General features: G+C 41.2%; 3 protein-coding genes across 5 annotated transcripts; 1 reads left to right on the forward strand and 2 right to left on the reverse strand.

The window, feature by feature from the left end:
- Positions 1-1,429: 1,429 nt before the first annotated feature.
- Positions 1,430-7,740, reverse strand: LOC109891611 (probable G-protein coupled receptor). The gene is made up of 4 exons (XM_020484139.2): positions 7,252-7,740; positions 4,301-4,664; positions 3,737-3,897; positions 1,430-3,444 (listed from the first exon to the last, which is right to left on the reverse strand). The coding sequence occupies exons 2-4, from the start codon at positions 4,540-4,542 to the stop codon at positions 2,534-2,536; spliced, it is 1,314 nt and encodes a 437-aa protein (XP_020339728.1). The 5' UTR covers positions 4,543-4,664; positions 7,252-7,740; the 3' UTR covers positions 1,430-2,533.
- A 189-nt stretch (positions 7,741-7,929) lies between these two features.
- On the reverse strand, positions 7,930-12,760 carry LOC109891291 (uncharacterized). 3 transcript variants are annotated; one of them, XM_020483722.2, is made up of 6 exons: positions 12,430-12,760; positions 11,849-12,030; positions 11,468-11,624; positions 10,474-10,673; positions 9,849-10,077; positions 7,930-8,431 (listed from the first exon to the last, which is right to left on the reverse strand). In XM_020483722.2, exons 2-6 carry the CDS (start codon positions 12,008-12,010, stop codon positions 8,322-8,324), a joined length of 858 nt encoding a protein of 285 aa, XP_020339311.1. In that variant the 5' UTR covers positions 12,011-12,030; positions 12,430-12,760; the 3' UTR covers positions 7,930-8,321. The 3 variants fall into 3 exon arrangements, with proteins under 3 accessions (XP_020339311.1, XP_020339313.1, XP_020339312.1); XM_020483724.2 differs by having other exon boundaries at positions 11,900-12,030; positions 12,430-12,716; XM_020483723.2 differs by having other exon boundaries at positions 9,849-10,074; positions 12,430-12,711.
- A 166-nt stretch (positions 12,761-12,926) lies between these two features.
- LOC109891293 (ribosomal RNA processing 9, U3 small nucleolar RNA binding protein) lies at positions 12,927-17,682 on the forward strand. The gene is made up of 14 exons (XM_020483725.2): positions 12,927-13,162; positions 13,269-13,354; positions 13,447-13,559; positions 13,688-13,755; positions 14,052-14,093; positions 14,313-14,439; positions 14,605-14,822; positions 14,911-15,011; positions 15,097-15,231; positions 15,368-15,430; positions 15,576-15,721; positions 16,392-16,471; positions 16,709-16,782; positions 17,289-17,682. Exons 1-14 carry the CDS (start codon positions 13,082-13,084, stop codon positions 17,401-17,403), a joined length of 1,449 nt encoding a protein of 482 aa, XP_020339314.1. The 5' UTR covers positions 12,927-13,081; the 3' UTR covers positions 17,404-17,682.
- Positions 17,683-19,764: the final 2,082 nt, after the last annotated feature.

A 19,764-nucleotide genomic window follows, 5' to 3' on the forward strand; every position in this document is an offset into this window, starting at 1 on the left:
CCCATGGCAAAATGTGTAGAATTTACTTTCAAAACATGTTTTCTTTAATCCACTATCAAAATTGGGGCCACTAACATGTTTTTCCTGTGAGATGTGGGGGGACCCCCAACCAAATCTTGCATTGGGCCCCAAAAAGGGCTTTATGCATGTATGACTGGAAAAAAGTATCTGCTAAATGTCATGTATTATATTATTTGTATTATAATATTGTATCACTATTTCAAAACATGCTAATTGGTGTCAGTTGAACACCAAGGAAATGGTTCGTTTGAGAGTGTGTGGGTGTGTGTATAGATGTACACAGTGTACTCTCTGTGAGAGAGTTTGTGTGTATAAAGGGAACTCTAATCCTAGGCTTAATAAGAGTTGTGTCTCATTTTATGCCAGAACACTGTCATTCTAAAATGTAGCATTAATCTCTCTGTGTGTGTGAGTGTGTGTACGGATATGTGTTCAATAACCTGTTCCAGTATACCACTCCTCGTCACTAGGTTTTGTCCAGGTGTCAATATAATCGACCAAGGTTATCAACCTCCTTTAAAGAAAAACAGACCGAGACAGAGGCTGCTGGGGTCCAGTGTTGAGTTTCCATGCTGAATACCCTGCCTGTCATTGTTTATTCTGGATACTCCATCTCTGTAAATGTTCTACTGTAGAAGTGATAGCCATTTCAATATACAGTATTTGCACATCAAAAAGCAGAGCATCATAAACTGTCACTGTGTTATCATGCTTTTAGGATTTTACAATACTTGGCCCTGAATGTAGCCTTAATAAATACCCTGACCTTGTTTTTTAAACTGGTGTGTGTGTACATGCGTGCCTGCGATGTGTGTATACTAGGCTGTGCGTGTGTCCGTGTGTGTATTGGTGTGTGTGTGTGTGTGTGTGAATCTGTTTAGGATGTATTTCCTCTGCCTGGCTGTCACAAGCTCAAGCCACCCTGAATTCCCTCAAAAACACTGAAGATGCTCCCACTTTCTGTTTTTTCAGGGCATTCCCATGATGACCCAGTCATCTGTCAGGAGTGTGCAGAGCTGGACCAGGATCTGGAGCTCATTCATATGCATTTGTAGGATCTTAATTTGAGCCAGTTTGCTACAGCAGGAAAATAATCCTGTAGCAACAGGAAATGTGAATTATTATGTGGATTATAGTTCATGGACAATTTTGTAGGGGTTGATATATTTTTCAGAAATGGAAATGACAAACTTCAAAAGTTTTTTCAACCCTCAAATACACAAAATTTCTCCTGCAACGGGGTGATCAAATATAGATCCTACATCTGTATCTATTCAACTCATCTGTTTATTTATCTATTTGTTTATCTATTTGTTCGCAGATTCCCATTTTCGTTCGAATCTGGGCCGTGCATAAAGGGGACACGATAGGCTTTTGAAAATGTAGCTCAGAATGTTCTTTTGCGTTGATCACCCATGTCTATCTCTATCCCACATTATCCCTTAATCTCTCTCGGTGCTGTGTGGGAGTTATAGGGTGAAGTCTTCAGCTTTTCATAAATGTGCAGTGAAGAGGACATTATTTTTAGAACAGCATAAGTGTAATTTCTTGCAAACAGATCTTTCAGAAGTTTATTTGTACAATTAAAGCAAAATCAACTTGCCCATATAGAAAGAAGTCACCTTTGAGAGTGTAGTCTCTGCCATCACCTGTAAAAAGGCAGCCTATTGAATGCAATGTGCTTTAATTTATGATAACGGATAATAACGCATTGCTTTGTAAGAAACATACTGTATATAGTTAAGTATATTGCAATTAAACCTCAATTGAGAATCAAATAGTAAAAGTATCAAGTTTGATTTTGTGTAAAATAAATAACTCAACTGTTGCACTTAAAATGTTGAATGTTCCCTGCATTGAACATGGAATTAATAATACATAGACAGTGAATATTTGATACAGAGGAAATACAATTTGTATTGTCTTTCAACTCAAAATGTGTACTGGTGGTTGTGTAGTAGAAGTGGTAGTAGAATATGTACAAATATAGGTGATTGGAATGGTTGGTGGTAGGTAGCTGAATTAATCTCTCTATTAGTGGTAGTTGTAGCTAGAAATAACAATTCATAATTGAGAAAATAGTATTTTTCAGCACATAATGCACTTCAGTTATATGCTGGATTCTGGACTCACCTCTGGATGCAGAATAAACTCTATCTAATTAACAAACTAGAAATATCAAAAGAAAAACACTCTATTTGTTGTCCCTTCCAAGTACTGTCTATGTGTGTTTTAAATCAAGGGCAGTGTGTAGCTGGTAGTACTGTTGCCACACTGTTACAGCAGTCAACTACAGTAGATGCCAGTGGCATGACATGCGTACAGTATCTACGAGTATTGTTACTGAACTCCTTAGGCATCTGCCATGGTATCTCCAACCCAGAAATCTGCCCAGTCTTGTCCAGGCTTAACAGTTTTAACTTAACTCTTCTGCCAATAACAGCAGACAGGTACCAGTGTCAATACAGTGACAGTATATAAGTGGGGACCAGGTTAGTATATCAGGGGCGTTTTAACTGAAATCCTCAGGTATCTGCCCAGGTATCCTGAAGCCAGTCGTCTGCTGCCCAGTTTGGTCCAGGGTGTTCCTGGGGCTGGAAGTGCAGGTAAAGCTGGCTCTGGTCTCCACCGTACAGCTGGTTCTCTGGAGGAACTGCAGGAAGTTCTCGTGGGCCGAGCCCTCGTGGCTGCTGGATATGGCCAGCTCGACGGGCCGGACAGAGTAGCAGCGCCGCAGCTTACACAGCTCCTCCCTGATCTGGCGGTTCAGCAGCCCGTAAAAGAAAGGGTTGACGGTGAAGGAGGAGTACGCCAGCCAGGTGACGGCCTTCTCTAGGTCGGCGGGGATCTTGGGCTGGTTGTTGATAGTCAGGTGCAGGTGGAAGGAGAAGTAAGGCAGCCAGCAGAGCAGGAACTGGCCCACAATGACCACCAGGGTGAGGGCGGCCTTGCACCCACCGAAGGGCCTGTGGTGGTGCAGCCTCCTGGGGGCACTGCGGGTGGTGATGATTGTGGTCTGGCTGTTGATGGAGTCAGAGCGGTGTTTAGGATGACTGGCCGTCCAGGATGGTAATGGTCCATGCTGTCTAGCCGCCATGCGGGCCACTTTATAGACGTTACTGTACACAGTGAAGATGACCGCAGCAGGCAGGCAGAAACAGGCCACTGTGAAGAGGACAGAGAAGGCCCGGCGGTGGCTGCTGTGGCTCCAGTGCAGGGAGCAGTGGGCGGCACTGATGGAGCTCAGGCTGCTGTAGCTGGGCCAGCCGAACACAGTGGCCAGCCCCAGCAGGCCTGAGGCCACCCAGACCAGGACCATGACGACTGTGGCCAGCTTCAGGGTCATCTTCACCTCATAGCGCATGGGGTGGACAATGTAGTAGTAACGCTCCACGCTGATGGCCGTGATGGTGAAGACGGAGGCTGTAATTCATATCAAACTTTATAAATGGCTACACACAGTACAAAAATCAATGGAAAGTGATAAAAAGAAACAGAAGAGACTATAAAAAAGAGATGAATATAAGAACATAAAAACATAACAGTAAACCCATTGATTGATTAAAGGCCATGTGTCCAAAATGGCACCCTTTCCACTGTATAGGCCTAGAGCACTACTTTTGACCAAAGCTCTGGTCAAAAGTAGTGCACTATATACAGAATAGGGTTTCATTTTGGATGCATCCCTAAATTCTGTCTGTCCCTTGTACTGTACCTGCGATGAGGAACACGTTGAGGAAGACGTATACCTGGCACTCCAGTACCGTGAACACCACACTGGCGAAGTACGGCGAATTGGACACAATGCCCAGGGGCATGAGCAGTACGGCACATAACAGGTCCACCGCACACAGGTGGCACACAAAGACAAACTTCCTGAATTGAATGGAATTAACTGTATTAATCCCCAGAGAGGAAACAATATACACATGATACCTTCACTACAGCACATTTCATTTACTGATGTCTGGTGAAACAAGTAAAATACATGATATACAGTACCTAAAACATTTCATAAATTAAACTCTAATTCAAGAGTATAAGCAATAGAAACAAGAGAATTGTGCATATAAAATCAGTGCATTAGAAAATCATAGTTCTTATCATGGATCTGTTTGATTATAATCTGGTGTATGTTTGACCTTCCTGCTGGCCAAAATGAGGACCACAACAGAAATAAATTGTTAAACTTTTTGGATTATCCGTGTTGATTATGCATTGTGGTTGAATTGTGTTATTAACTGGTAAAAAATAAATGAAATAAAAAAGTACCAAGTACCTGAGGTGCGGGGCCTTGACCACCACCACCAGCACGGCTGTGTTAGCCAGAAGGGCCACCACGTTCAAGGTCACCATGAACAATATCCCTGACAGGTCCTTGAAGCGGGTCTGGGCGTTGGGCAAGGTGCCCAGCTGTTTGCTAGGGGCCGAGGCGAAGGGCGACCCCAGCCCCCACCGCAGGCTGTCATTGGCTGTAGTATCACTGAGGTTGGGGGTCAGAGGTGAATCAGAGTGTTCCATAGTTCACAATGAGAGTTTCAGAAAAGACATCATGAGCGTTCCATTAGGCCTAGACCCCATCTTTCACTGTGGTGGGCCAGGTGATTCATTCTGCTCAGGAGTCAAACAGATACTACTTTTCCCTGTTGGAAGAAAAAAGACGACGACATCAACGAATTGGGAGTGTTTTTGGGGATAGTTTTGTATTCACAGTAAATCATCATAGACCAGGTTTTGTAGGCCATTACATCTTCAAAGACACATTGGTGAAAACAACACAACCACTGATATCAAAGTTTACCACTGCAAAAGCCAGCCAACAGTAGCTCAAAGTTATTTAATGTTTGCATGCATAAGCTTAGTTAAACCCTGTTCTGTTTTAATGATTGCAATGTCCCACTTAATAGTGTCAAGGGATAATAACAACAATTGTATGTCAAATCCCCAATGGAAGTGACATTTTTCTGTTATTTAGGAATATGTTCTGTTTTCATTTTGTACACTGTACATTATTCCTTGTGTTCACAAGTATCCATAATAAACCCATCTATGTTGTTACTGCCTATTAGTTTCAACACAGTTGATTGGCACAGGTGTCTACCATCTACCCAAAAGCTATGGAAAAGGACATCTATAACATTTATAATATTATATTACAATATTTATTTTGAAAAAGGATGCTCTCTCTCCATCTCCCTCCCCTCCCCCTCTCTCTCTTTCTGTATGAGGAGAGGAGGACAGGGACCTGATCAATAGGAATAATTCATGGAGGAGAGGACACCCTCTCACTCTCTCTCTTTTCTCCTCCATCCTTTCCTAACCTTTTGAAATGAGAGATAATGAGCTTGCTTGTTTTAGCAATGCAGCTGCAGGGGACTGACCCTGTTGATTAGTATGAACAGCTTACCGATCGCTGCAGCTGCACACAGCCCATCTGTAAATAGCCCATCCAACTACCTACCTCATCCCCATATTGTTTTTATTTACTTTTTTTAAACTCTTTTGTACACCAGTATTTCTACTTGCACATCATCATCTGCACATCTATCACTTCAGTGTTAATTTGCCAAATTGTAATTACTTCGCTACTATGGCCTATTTATTGCCTTACCTCCTTACTCCATTTGAACACTGTCTATAGATTTTCTATTGTGTTATTGACTGTACATTTGTTTATGTGTAACTGTGTGTTGTTGTTATTGTTGCACTGCTTTGCTTTATCTTGGCCAGGTTGCAGTTGTAAATAAGAACTTGTTCTCAACTGGCCTACCTGGTTAAATAAAGGTGACATATATTTTTTTTTTAAGTATGTGCCCTGTGTCAACCTGCCTGTGTAGGGCCATGCAATCTCTTACCAGGACAGACTTGATCTCCTGATCCCAGCGACACACACAAACCCACTGCTCTTCTACCCAGACTACATCAAAAACAATATAGTTCAATGAACACTGTCTTTTGGTAACATGAATGCACAACATAGGCCCCATGCTCCTGTTCAAAATGTTTCTCAGAGCCTATGGATGTCTGTGTGTTTGTAACTTTGGAGGTAATGGATTTCCTGTACCACTAAACTTAAATGTCAGGCATAGAGTTACATCAGGTGTGTGACTTCAAAGCAACTTTATCTCCATCCACACAGCTCACATATTATGCCATGATCACACACACAGTCACCTGAATCACTGCTGTGCTAGGAGCATCATCCATTTCCCAGAACCTATGACTAATGCATTCTGTTCTGTCTTATTCCCATGTCTTCCAGACTGCCATACTAGACCAGTGCTTCTCTACTGATGCTCTCTGCCCCTGAAATCTGCTCTGGTGTCCGGACAACAGATTGGAATGCCATGTTAACTAGGCAAGTCAGTTAAGAACAAATTCTTATTTTCAATGACAGCCTAGGAACAGTGGGTTAACTGCCTTGTTCAGGAAGTTTTGTTCAGGGGCAGAACGACAGATTTTTACCTTGTCAGCTCGGGGATTCAGTCCAACGCTCTAACCACTAGGCTACCTACCGCCCCACAGCACAGGAAGGAATAGTCAGTGCATGTACAGTACAGTCTCGTGTGCGTTATGTAAGGTTGTCCCCGTTTTCATCCTGTCCTAGTATTACTCCTGCATACAGAATATGGCTTCTCCTTTAGGTTCCTGAACTGGCCATTTTCAGCCATGCAATAGCATTTGGTTGAATATCACTACATTCTTAGGAAAATTACTTACTAAAAAATATTTTATTTGGAAGTCTACTTCACCAGTAAAAATTATGATTTTCTTAAAATGTCTAAACTCGGACAATTGAAAATGTCTGTCAGTTACAGAAGTGCAAGAGGGTATTCACAAGTCTATGTACTTGAACAAGTGATCTAGTATCATTTGATTGAAATGAAAACATCTGCCACAAATAAATCACACCTCTATATATGAGACATTCTCTTTATGTACCACAGCAGGAAAATTGTAGTTCACATCAGCAACTCTTCTAGACTGTATTGATTAAACCCAACACACTGAGCTCCAGCTGAATAATAGGCTACCTGAGCTTATTTCAACATCTACGCTAAGAGTTTTCATATATCTCAAATCTAATTACACAGTAAGTATCTATAGTATTTACTTCAGTGTATACCAGGCATAAAATCTAGGTCATAAATTACTTTAAACCACAATAAACCTTTTTGATTGAAATCATTTAAATCAAATCACATTTGAAATCATTAAATCACTACTCACCTGACATGAATTGTGTGTATCATAAATCCTTTATAAAATCCCCGTCACACTTTCACTTCATTTGAGTTAAAAGGGTACAACTACCTCAGAAGGTGCTGTTTTCTGTCCAAGTGGAACTCTATTACAGTATGTCCCCAGGCCAGCTGTGAGGCTCTGGTGTCTGGGTCGGCTCCAACAGACAGTAAAACAGGTGCACCTGTTCCTAACCCTACAGACTTTTCTTAGTACCCATCAACCTCTCGAGTTGACCCCAGGGACAACTCACTAAGGCTGGCTGCTCCTTCTAATACCCTGGTTCCTGGCAGTCTTGGTCCTTGGGTTGATAAGTATCCCTAATGGATGGATGTCCTGTGGGAAGGACTTCTGGGTATGACCGGTGAAGGTGTCAGAGGAGAGTAGTGATAGACTGATAGATGTCGACTAGGGTCCTCAGATAGAACAACTGGCTGGGGGAGGGGCTAGCCATAGGTCACCGTTAAAAGTACATCAACAGAGGATCATTGGTGAGGATGCTTTTGTGAAACCACACCCACCCTCATTGTCCCGCCCACACTCCGTTTCTCTCATCTCTCAGTCAGTTTATGGCTGTGATTCCTCAACCTACACACACACACATTCTGTCCTCCTCCTGTCCCTCCAGGACTGCCCTGGGTGCTATAAGAGTACAGACACACACAGTTAGGGGTTTAACATGTTTGCTTTTTATATATATAAAACATGTAATTTAATAGCATTAGTGAAACCAGATTGGATGTTGTGGGAATCAGAAAGACATTTATTTAACAGGCACAATCATTATAGAATAATGTGTTGTTAAGGCTACTATGTGAGTCAATCTATCACAAATGTAATCTATAATATGTGTAGTCTACAGTACTCTTAAATCATACAAACAAACAAAGTCAATATCCTTCTGATCAAAAGTAACATCAACCAACTAAACTGTCTAAACACTGACATCTGTTGGTGGAATAAAACATTGCACTTACAGGACAGAATACAGTAATTGCAATGTAAACAATTGTGTGATTATAACCTGGTTGGTTATTTTTATTTTTTTGAATGTAGATTTAACGGATCCCAAGTCTCTTCTTCAACAGTTTGTCTTCATTATTTAACTTTGTTCTGACGGCAGCTCGAATCGCACTGTAATCCACACCAAACTTTATCCTCACGTGATCTAGAAAATATAATTTAAACATGTATTATTCATATCTTTTATCATTAGAAATAAAAACATACAGCGCCTTCAGATTCAGATCTGTGTCACTGTCCCACATACAATACACCATAATATGAAAGTGTAATTGTGTTTTTAGACATTTTTACAAATGAATAAAAAATGAAAAGCTGAAATGTCATTGGTCAATACGTATTCAACCCCTGTTATGGCAAGTCTAAATAAGTTTTGCTTAACAAGTCACATAATACAGCTCCTTCACAAACTTTTTCCACATTTTGTTGTGTTACAACTTGAATTTAAAATTGATGAAATTGAGATTTTGTCACTGGCCTACACACAATACCCCATAATGTCAAAACAAAACAATTATTATTATTTTTTTTACAAATTGATAAAAATAAAAAATAAACTTCAATGTCTTGAGTAAATACATTCAGGGGTAAAACTGTACTTAACAAGCCACATAATAAGTTGCATGGACTCAATAAAAGCGATAATAGTGTTTAACATGATTTTTGAATGACTACTTCATCTCTGTACCACACACATACAATTATCTGTAAGGTCCCTCAGTCAAGCAGTGAATTTCAAACACAGAATCAACCACAAAGACCTGGGACACCTATTGATAGTTGGGTAAAAATAAAGAAAAGCAGACACTGAATATCCCTTTGTGCATGGTGAAGTTATTGATTACACTTTGGATGGTGTATCAATACACGCAGTCACTACAAAGATACAGGTGTCCTTCCTAACTCAGTTGCCGGAGAGGAAGGAAACTGCTCAGAGGTTTCACCATGAGGCCAATGGTGACTTTAAAACAGTCACAGTGTGTAATGGCTGTGATGGGATCAACAACATTGTAGTTATTCCACAATACTAAGCTAAATGACAGAGTGAACAGAAGGAAGTCTGTACAGAATAAAAATATTATAAACATGTATCCTGTTTGCAATAAGGCATTAAAGTAAAACTGCCAAAAATGTGCCAAAGAAATTCACTTTATTTCATGTATACGAAGTGTTATGTTTGGGGCAAATCCAACACAACACTGAATATCACTCTTCATATTTTCAAGCATGGTGGTGGGTGAGTTTTTTTAGTATAAACATAAATGGAATAGAGCAAAACACAATCCTAGAGGAAAACCTGGTTCAGTCTGCTTTCCAACAGACACTGGGAGATGAATACACCTTTCAGAAGGATAATAACCTAAAACACAAAGCCAAATTTGTGTTATGTGAAGATTTGCAGCGAACTAACAAATGTTACAGGAACTTTCACAAAAACAATTTTAGTTTGCTGGAATGACTTTCCCTCGGGAAAGAGGTCCTCCGACCTCAATGAGACAACCTGGTTAAATTAAGGTTGAATAAAATAGACAGCAATAAGAGAAATAGACAAAGTACAGTACCTAGAAGGCCTCTCATGATGTCAGGGGGAAGTTGAGGTTTCTGCGTTTCCTCTTTGGCGATGTTACACCTCCTGCCCTGCAGACTGTGTGTGCCCAGCGTCTCCCTGTCAAACAGCACCATCAGCATGGCTGAGATGTACTTCTTGAAGTCCATGATCTCTGAGATCCCCTTGTACAGATTCCTCTGCACTCTCAGACCCCCAGGGAGGTGGATATAGTTAGCGTCCTGCTAAAGTTAAAGACAGAACTGAAGTGTCCATTGTCAGAGAACATTGCAAAGTTGATTTGTCAAAGACATATCTAGTTTTATTTTAGAGAGATACTTTAATTGAATTGCTGTATTTTATGGCCAGCAATGTCTGGATATTGATATCTCCTTTCATCAGAAGTACTCCTAACCTGGTTAAATTAGACTGCATGATGCACTTACCATTTTTTCAGCTGTAGGTGGAGCATTTGGTCTGGTTTAACCTGGCTAAAGTAGTCCTAATGCCATATCTCAGGTCGTCTGTCTGAACCCAGGCAAACATGAGGCTATATACATCGTTTTCTTGAGAGAACAAGTTGAATGTGACAGTAGCAGGAACTACATTGTAGAATGGCCTGATGGGGGAGGTGACCTCACCTCTACCTCCTGTGACACCACCTGTGACATCTGAACTGGCACGTCCGCATAAGAGATGCTCTGCCCCTCACAGCTCTCTGGGGTGACAGCATCGTTCACAACATCATTCACATCATTCCCCTGCTGCCCCCGGGCATGGTCCAGAACAGTCCTCAGGTCATGGGCAGTGTGTCTCATCTGGGTCATCAGGTCATTCATCTCTGACAAAGTATTACAAGAGAGTATTATACACTCAGTGTACAAAACATTTGGAAGACCTTCCTAATATTGAGTTTCACCCCCTTTTGTCTCAGAACAGCCTCAATTTTTATGGGCATGGACTCCACAAGGTGTCGAAAGCATTCGAGAGTGATGCTGGCCCATGTTGATTCCAATGCTTCCCACAGTTGTGTCAAGTTGGCTGGATGTCCTTTGGGAGGTGGACCATTCTTGATACACACAGGAAACTGTTGAGTGTGGAAAACCCAGCAGCGTTGCAGTTCTTGACACACTTCAAATCGATGCGTCTGGTCCCTACTACCATACCCCGTTCAAAGGTCAGTCTGCATCATGAAAAGAGAAGGTGTTCCTAATGTTTTATACACTGTGTATAAATGAGCAATCCCCTAACTGATCAACCTTTTCCAATTTATATTTTCAAGATAACTGAGAACATTGGCAGGTCGTTCATCTCTGACAAAGTATCAGAAAATAATCCGCAACACCCATTTGACCAATGAACATCGATTATTCAGTCAAGCCATGTTATAAAGATAGATAATCAGCAATCACCCTAACTGATTAGCTTACCCTTTTTCAGTGCATCATTGCAAGATAACGGAGTACATTGACAGTGGTGTTTAAAATACTTAGAGTATCTGTCATGATAAGAAGTCTTTTTAAAAGTTAACACTAAAAAAGTTTAAGGTTGACGCCAAAAATTTTTCTATTTGGGTAACTTTGAATACACATTAAATACGATTCAATTAACAATTAGTGTAGTTTTACAACATACCTTTCATCTGTTTCAGTTCCCTCTCAGCCAGCTGCCTGCATCTGCGCTCATATTTCAGTTCTGCTTGGAGCTGATCAATTTTCATCAGGAGAGTTATGGTGTCGGTTCTCGTTTCAGGACTTTGATCGTCTTCTTCCTCGAAGGTGATTGGTTCACCCTGAGAGAGAAACAAAGTACGACACTGTGTAAAATACAGTACAGTTACTACAGCACATCAACCATACAGGATATTGTACATGGGCCATAATCCTTACTGATACTGCAGGGTGGAAAAGTAAGGGGTAAAGTATTCCGTGAAACAAATTGAATTAGATTGTAACCAGTGGTGGTAATCTGCAGTAATTGTTAGTAACTGATCATCAATTAAATAACCCCTCTCACCTCTATGGGTGAATATCCATCATCTGGTATTCTGTACTTCTCCTCTATTACCTCACCAAAGTCCTCCAGAGAATGATCCATGCCAATCTTCATCATTTTGACAGAAGAGCCTGTGTGGACACTGACAGAGTGTGTTGTTGTTGCTGCCCGCTTTGGTGCCATTACTCAGGTGGGCAAACGCCCTGATGAAATATATAACACAGGCACAGAAAATAAGTACATTTGACTAAATACACAAAAATTATTTTCATCAGGTCTGGAGCACTATAATTGTGTATTTGAATAAATAAAATATAAATATTGAAACTGTACATTACTTTTTTCCATCAACTTTTAAGACCATTAGCTTCACATTTGGGATTATATTTAAATAGGTTATTACTACATTGATGATGCTGTATGCGCTGCAATAACGTTAGCCACAAAGAGACTCATCTCTGTGGACGCCATATCAGGTCCTTTATAGGACGTGAGCTCTGCGCTGGCAGTTTTTTGGCATTTCCCAATATTCTACAAATTAGCCAATTTCAAGCAACACATTACAGATTTTGACACATCATATTACAGCTAACGTTACCCACCTGTGTATTAAATTTCGTTGCTGAGATCGCAGTGAGACTGGATGCAAATCTTTGTCAGTACATGGAAAAGTACTAGCTGGTACTAGCTAGTAGCTAGAGGAAGTAGTACTGCAGTACTGCGGTGTATTTGGTCGCATTAAGTATTTCAGTGTGTGCTTGATGGCAGTGAAAATATATTCGATTTTTTAAATAAAACGAGATAATTCCATTTTTTTAGGTTTGTGATTAACATGTTACCTTAATGTAAAATCATTATTTCATCCTTTTAATTATTTACTTGGTTTAACTGCGTTCTGGAAGGAACCATTTGTCAGGATCACATATTTTGGGGAATGATTTTCCCCTGCACAAATGTCCTTCTGAGCATGGCAGGTCTTCTCAGCCAATCAAATTTAGACTTTAGTTCCTACTTGCTCAGGGATCCAGTGAGAGCTCGGTATTTGTGGGCGGGACAAACAGATGCCGCAATATTATCCAATCAACACCTCCATTTCAAAACTGGGATCTGTGGTGGTGTCTATAGTTTGGTTGAATCAGAAGAGAGAGAACCCATGTGGGTCTAATGTTGATTTGCGTGGTCAGAATGTGTGCTAACTAGTGTAAAGATTGTTTTAACAGTGCTTCAGAGTTCGTCAATCTAAAGAATAGAATCATGTCGTCTTTCTTTATAAAGAAAAAAGGACCTCCAAAGGTTTTCAAAAAGAGCGAGAATTCAGCGGGTTCCAAACGAAAGGTAAGGAGGTAGTTAGCCAACGTTAGCTAGCTATCTACGTAACTATTACAATGCTGGCTAAATTAACTTTCTTCTGATCTGTGATGCTTGTGTGTTGGTGGTTTAGAATGATGGAGACACGGGAAACAAACTCAAGAAGAAGCTCAATTCAAAGCACAATGAAGAAATCTCCAGCGACTCTGAAACTGAAGGGTAGGCTTACTTACCCAGTGTAGCTATCTAAGTTGGCGAACAAACTGATTTTTATTTAGAGCTGTATGAGTTGAAACAATATATTTATGTAGCCCTGCAGTGCACAGAAAAAGGAGGGCCAATGTCGAAGAAGAGTTTGACGAGACTCCACAGGAAAAGAAACTACGATTGGCCAAGCTCTACCTTGACCAATTGAGGGATGAGGGTAAGGGAGTAACGTTAGCTAGCTTCTGTAACTATTTAGCACAGCTCAATTAATTTCTTTAACTTTATATTTAAGTGCATATTTGGAATCTGAAGCTTCACTGTTCTGTCTTCATGTCTTATCAATAGAAGAAAAGAAAGCAGAGGAAGAGTCTTTTGAGACTGACCTGATAGCTGGAAGACTTCAAGAAGAAGTGGTAAGTGTACTAGCTACAATTTGCAATGCTGATTATAAACTGGGTGGTTAGAGCCCTGAATGCTGATGGGTTAACAGCCGTGGTATATCAGACCGTATGACAACATTTATTTGTACTGCTCTAATTATGTTGGTAACCAGTTTATAATAGCAATAAGGCACCTTGTGGGTTTGTGGTTTATTGGCCATATACCACACAACCTCATGCATTAATATGTAATTATAGCCCTAATATATGTCACAAGTCCTTTTATGAATATGGTATTGCCCTATAGTGAACATGTTCTTTTTCCTCAGCTTGAACAGAAAGGAAAGCTTCAACGGATGGTTGCAAAAGATGTGAGTATCTTTGTTGGGTGTCTCCCCTATAAGCACTCTGCATGTCCATCCAGTATCCACACAGTATGAGTTTATGGCCCATAGTGCGCTGTGTAATCTGAAGGCTGTGGTCATTTTGTAGGGCACATTGAAAAAGTGTTTTTGATTGGACCTACCCATTTCTGTCCACTTCTGTTTTGTGCCTACTAAACACAACCGCTATGTTGTCATGGTTTTCAGCTCCTGCCACCAGACACGTCAGAGATTCGTCTGTTGAGAGGCCACAAGCTGCCAGTCACCTGTCTGGTCATCTCTCCTGATGACAAGCACATCTTCTCTGCTGCCAAAGACTGCTCCATCATCAAATGTGAGTCAACATTTATATTTGTTTGTTTTACTTCTCCAAAATAATCAAATATACGTTTGATGTTTTACTGAAATAGACTGTGCAAAATCATTCCCATGCTGCCTGAAATGCAACAGTCAAAGTAAGCTTACTTATGTATTCTCCCATGTTCTTCTGTAACTGCAGGGGATGTAGAGAATGGTAAGAGACTGCACACAATAGCTGGTGGGAGGAAAGGAACAGAGGATCGCCATGTTGGACATACAGCCCATGTCCTGTGTATCTCCATATCGTCGGACGGCAAGTACCTGGCAACGGGAGACATGAATAAGTTGATCATGATTTGGGAGGCGGCAACATGTAAACACCTGTACAAGTTCACAGGACATAGAGGCCCTGTGTCGGTAAGCTCTTCTTGCTTAAAATGTGCTTTCTTTTAAATTCTTATTTTTGTTGCACCTTCTCTCAAACTGGGCCATCTATTCTCCACAGGGACTGTCCTTCAGGAGGGGCACCCATGACCTGTACAGTGCCTCTCACGACCGTTCCATCAAGGTGTGGAATGTGGATGAAAACGCCTATGTGGAAACCCTGTGAGTACCTGACTAGTAATATCCGTGTGTTTCTTCAGGTTGGCATGAGAATTGTGTTTGTTTTATTGACTGTGTCTCTCCCTAGATTTGGTCACCAGGATGTGATCACAGGGCTGGACAGTGGGAGTCGGGAGCGCTGTGTGACAGCAGGGGGGAGGGACCGCACTGTGAGGGTGTGGAAGATTGCCGAGGAGTCCCAGCTAGTGTTCCATGGCCATGAGTGAGTCTTCCTGGACTCATTTCACTCTCTTTCTCTGTATTAGTCAGTCTCACAACACTATTGTCTCTGTTGGTCCGAGAGTATATATTATCCTTGTGTGTTAACCTATTGGGATGCTCCTCCCACTCTTGCTCAGGGGCTCCATCGACTGTATCCAGCTCATTAACGAAGAACACATGATAACAGGTGCTGATGATGGGTAAGTGTGTGGCTTTATACTCCACTAGGTGTCATCGTACTCCACATCTGTAGAGGTTCTGTAACCACTTCTCTCCAAACTGCACAGGATGGTCTATTACAAATGTTTTCATTAGTCAAAAAATATTTTATCTTCCTCACCTCAGTTCCGTCTCCCTCTGGAGTGTGAACAAGAAGAAGCCACTCAGCACGGTGAAGGCAGCCCACGGTCGGCATGGTGACTCGGGGCTGGAGCAGCCCTACTGGGTGGCAGCCGTGGCGGCTCTGCAGAACTCTGACACCGTAGCCTCAGGTGCCAACTGCTGTGCGAGTCACCAGCTTTATAACACACATCTATACACACACACACAGCACTGCAGAATTATTGACACTAGCTTCGACTGTGAGTCCTCTTTACCAGCTTTGCTATACACCATCTCATATATACACATCTGTATACACCCTGTGTGGGTTATTAGTAATGATCAACCCCAAACTTCCACCTCTCCTTGCTATAATGTGTACTGTAAACCTATAGTGTGATGCTCTACATTAGTGCTCAATCCTTGGTCCTATACACCCCCCTCCATATTTATTTGGACGGTGAAGCTACATTTTGTAAATTTGGCTCTACTCTAACAACCAAGTTTGTAGAGTCAAAAGCTTGATGTAGTCATTGTGTGCTAGGAATATGGGAGCAAATACTGAACTTTTGCTACTTTGTCCAAATTCTTATGGAAAAACAACTTCTTCAAATGGGGGGGGGGTGAGATGCATAAAGTGCTGTGATTTCTAAACAGATACATGTGTTAAAATACTGTACTGTCACCTCATATAAAACATTTGATCTCAAATCCAAAATGCACTGATTTTAGCTTCACTGTACACGTAAATAGTGGGGGGGGGTGTATTAGGTGTTGACCGCTAATATTGACCTGCCCAATTGATGATGCTGGAATTGAGTAACTGTTGTCACTTGACAGGTTCACACAACTCTAAGGTGCAGCTGTGGAAGTGTGGCCAGGGGTTCCGTCACCTGGAGCCTCTCTTCACCATCCCTGTGGTAAGCAAGTCCCAGCTACACTGCTCCATACCTAATACACCCATAACTTGCGTTGCATTCAATCATTGTGTAGCATGACAATATGTGGTAAACACCATTGGATGTCATTTAGACATTACGCATTCAGCCTATTTGTATAGGCCTATGTGTATGATTAACTGACTAGTACAAGTGTTCTGCACTAAAACATCTGTCTTCTCACTAAAGTGTTTTCTGACTGTCTCCTCTCTCTTGTAGCCTGGTTTTGTCAACAGTCTGAAGTTCTCCAGCTCTGGGAAGTTCCTAGTGGCAGGAGTAGGACAGGAGCACAGGTATGTACCCAGCTACTTACCTGTCATACAGAGATACAGCCCAGAGCGCACTTACTATCATTATACACTCATTGCTGACTGATCAAAATCCTGATTATATTGATCATGTGCTCTGGGCCTACCCTTTGCGTTAAGCCTGTTCAGTGTTCTGTATGAAAGTAGTTGCAATGAGGAGAGGTGCCCACAAGGTGTCACTTATTTCACTCCCTCGACTGCTTGGGGCAGTGATGACAATACCTCCCATGTTTTCTTATTACAAGATTAAATGGCTTCTTCGACTGCGTTCACGTGCTAGTTGACAATTCGGAAATGTCAGACTTGCTAAGTCGTTGTAAACAGGATCCCGCGGGAAGTATCAGAATCAACCAATGGGTAGATCTACGCAAATAACTTGCAATCATTTTAACTCAGACACATACTTATATCATTTTACGCGTAACTTTATTCATGAAATATCTGTTTTGTCAATGATCTTTGTTTTTTGTTAACAAAGTCTTTGTTGTCAGGCTTGGTCGGTGGTGGAGACTGAAGGAAGCAAAGAACGGACTCTACATTATTCCTCTGAAAAGACAACAGCCAGAGCAGGAAGGGGTCCAGAATGGAGAAGAGAATGGGGTTTAGTTGATCTATGTATGCCTTAGATTTTGTAAATTAAATTCTTTACACAAATGCTATTTGTGTTACATCTATCAATTAACTGCAGTAAACAGTTTCTGTTGGGGGGGGGGGGGGGGGACTTTTACAAATTTCACTTGAGGACTAGAACCGTTTTTGTGCTCTTCCCGCATCTAATTTCTGTGCAGATGGGCTCCGATTCCGAGTTAAGCGTTCTTAAATGCTATTTGTTTTGGGTGGAGAGTGAATAAATAAAGGTGTTTCTACAGATGTGCTATATTCTGACGGTGACTTAATTCCCTAATCATTTCACCACCTTTATGCATGAGGAAACTATGAATAAGGTCTCTCGAAGTGGAAAAAGTATCTAAGAAAAATTTCCCCCAATAAATAAAAAAACATTCTGCATGCACTGTAATTTACAACTTGGTAAGAGCTGGGTAAATGATTAAGATAGTTGTAAATGTGGGGGTAAGTAAAAGTATAGATACCTTAATAGAAAGTTACTCAAGTGAAAGTCAGCCAGTAAAATACTACTTGAGTACAATTATTTGGTTTTAAATATACTTCAGTATCAATAGTAAAAAAGTTATTTTCTTTAACTAGATAGGCCAGTTGAGAACAAGTTCTCATTTACAAGTGCGACGACAACACAGTTACACATGGAATAAATACACGTACAGTCAATAACGCCATAGAAAAGTCTATATGCAGTGTGTTCAAATGAGGTAAGATTATAGGCCGTAGTGGTGAAGTAATAACAATTTAGCAATTGAACACCGGCGTGATAATGTTCAAGTAGAGACACGGGTGCAAAGGAGCAAAAAACAATATGGGGTTGAGGTAGTTAGCTGGGCTATTTACAGATGGGCTACAGTGCCTTGCGGAAGTATTCGGCCCCCTTGAACTTTGCGACCTTTTGCCACATTTCAGGTTTCAAACATAAAGATATAAAACTGTATTTTTTTGTGAAGAATCAACAAGTGGGACACAATCATGAAGTGGAACGACATTGGATATTTCAAACTTTAACAAATCAAAAACTGAAAAATTGGGCGTACAAAATTATTCAGCCCCTTTCAGTGCAGCAAACTCTCCAGAAGTTCAGTGAGGATCTCTGAATCATCCAATGTTGACCTAAATGACTAATGATAAATACAATCCACCTGTGTGGAATCATGTCTCCGTATAAATGCACCTGCACTGTGATAGTCGCAGAGGTCCGTTAAAAGCGCAGAGAGCATCATGAAGAACAAGGAACACACCAGGCAGGTTCGAGATACTGTTGTGAAGTTTAAAGCCAGATTTGGATACAAAAAGATTTCCCAAGCTTTAAACATCCCAAGGAGCACTGTGCAAGCGATAATATTGAAATGGAAGGAGTATCAGACCACTGCAAATCTACCAAGACCTGGCCGTCCCTCTAAACTTTCAGCTCATACAAGGAGAAGACTGATCAGAGATGCAGCCAAGAGGCCCATGATCACTCTGGATGAACTGCAGAGATCTACAGCTGAGGTGGGAGACACTGTCCATAGGACAACAATCAGTCGTATATTGCACAAATCTGGCCTTTATGGAAGAGTGGCAAGAAGAAAGCCATTTCTTAAAGATATCCATAAAAAGTGTCGTTTAAAGTTTGCCACAAGCCACCTGGGAGACACACCAAACATGTGGAAGAAGGTGCTCTGGTCAGATGAAACCAACATTGAACTTTTTGGCAACAATGCGAAACGTTATGTTTGGCGTAAAAGCAACACAGCTCATCACCCTGAACACACCATCCCCACTGTCAAACATGGTGGTGGCAGCATCATGGTTTGGGCCTGCTTTTCTTCAGCAGGGACAGGGAAGATGGTTAAAATTGATGGGAAGATGGATGGTCCAAATACAGGACCATTCTGGAAGAAAACCTGATGGAGTCTGCAAAAGACCTGAGACTGGGACGGAGATTTGTCTTCCAACAAGACAATGATCCAAAACATAAAGCAAAATCTACAATGGAATGGTTCAAAAATAAACATATCCAGGTGTTAGAATGGCCAAGTCAAAGTCCAGACCTGAATCCAATCGAGAATCTGTGGAAAGAACTGAAAACTGCTGTTCACAAATGCTCTCCATCCAACCTCACTGAGCTCGAGCTGTTTTGCAAGGAGGAATGGGAAAAAAATTCAGTCTCTCGATGTGCAAAACTGATAGAGACATACCCCAAGCGACTTACAGCTGTAATCGCAGCAAAAGGTGGCGCTACAAAGTATTAACTTAAGGGGGCAGAATAATTTTGCACGCCCAATTTTTCAGTTTTTGAGTTGTTAAAAAAGTTTGATATATCCAATAAATGTCGTTCCACTTCATGATTGTGTCCCA

This window comes from Oncorhynchus kisutch, linkage group LG5, assembly GCF_002021735.2.
Source record: "Oncorhynchus kisutch isolate 150728-3 linkage group LG5, Okis_V2, whole genome shotgun sequence".
NCBI lineage: Eukaryota > Metazoa > Chordata > Actinopteri > Salmoniformes > Salmonidae > Oncorhynchus > Oncorhynchus kisutch.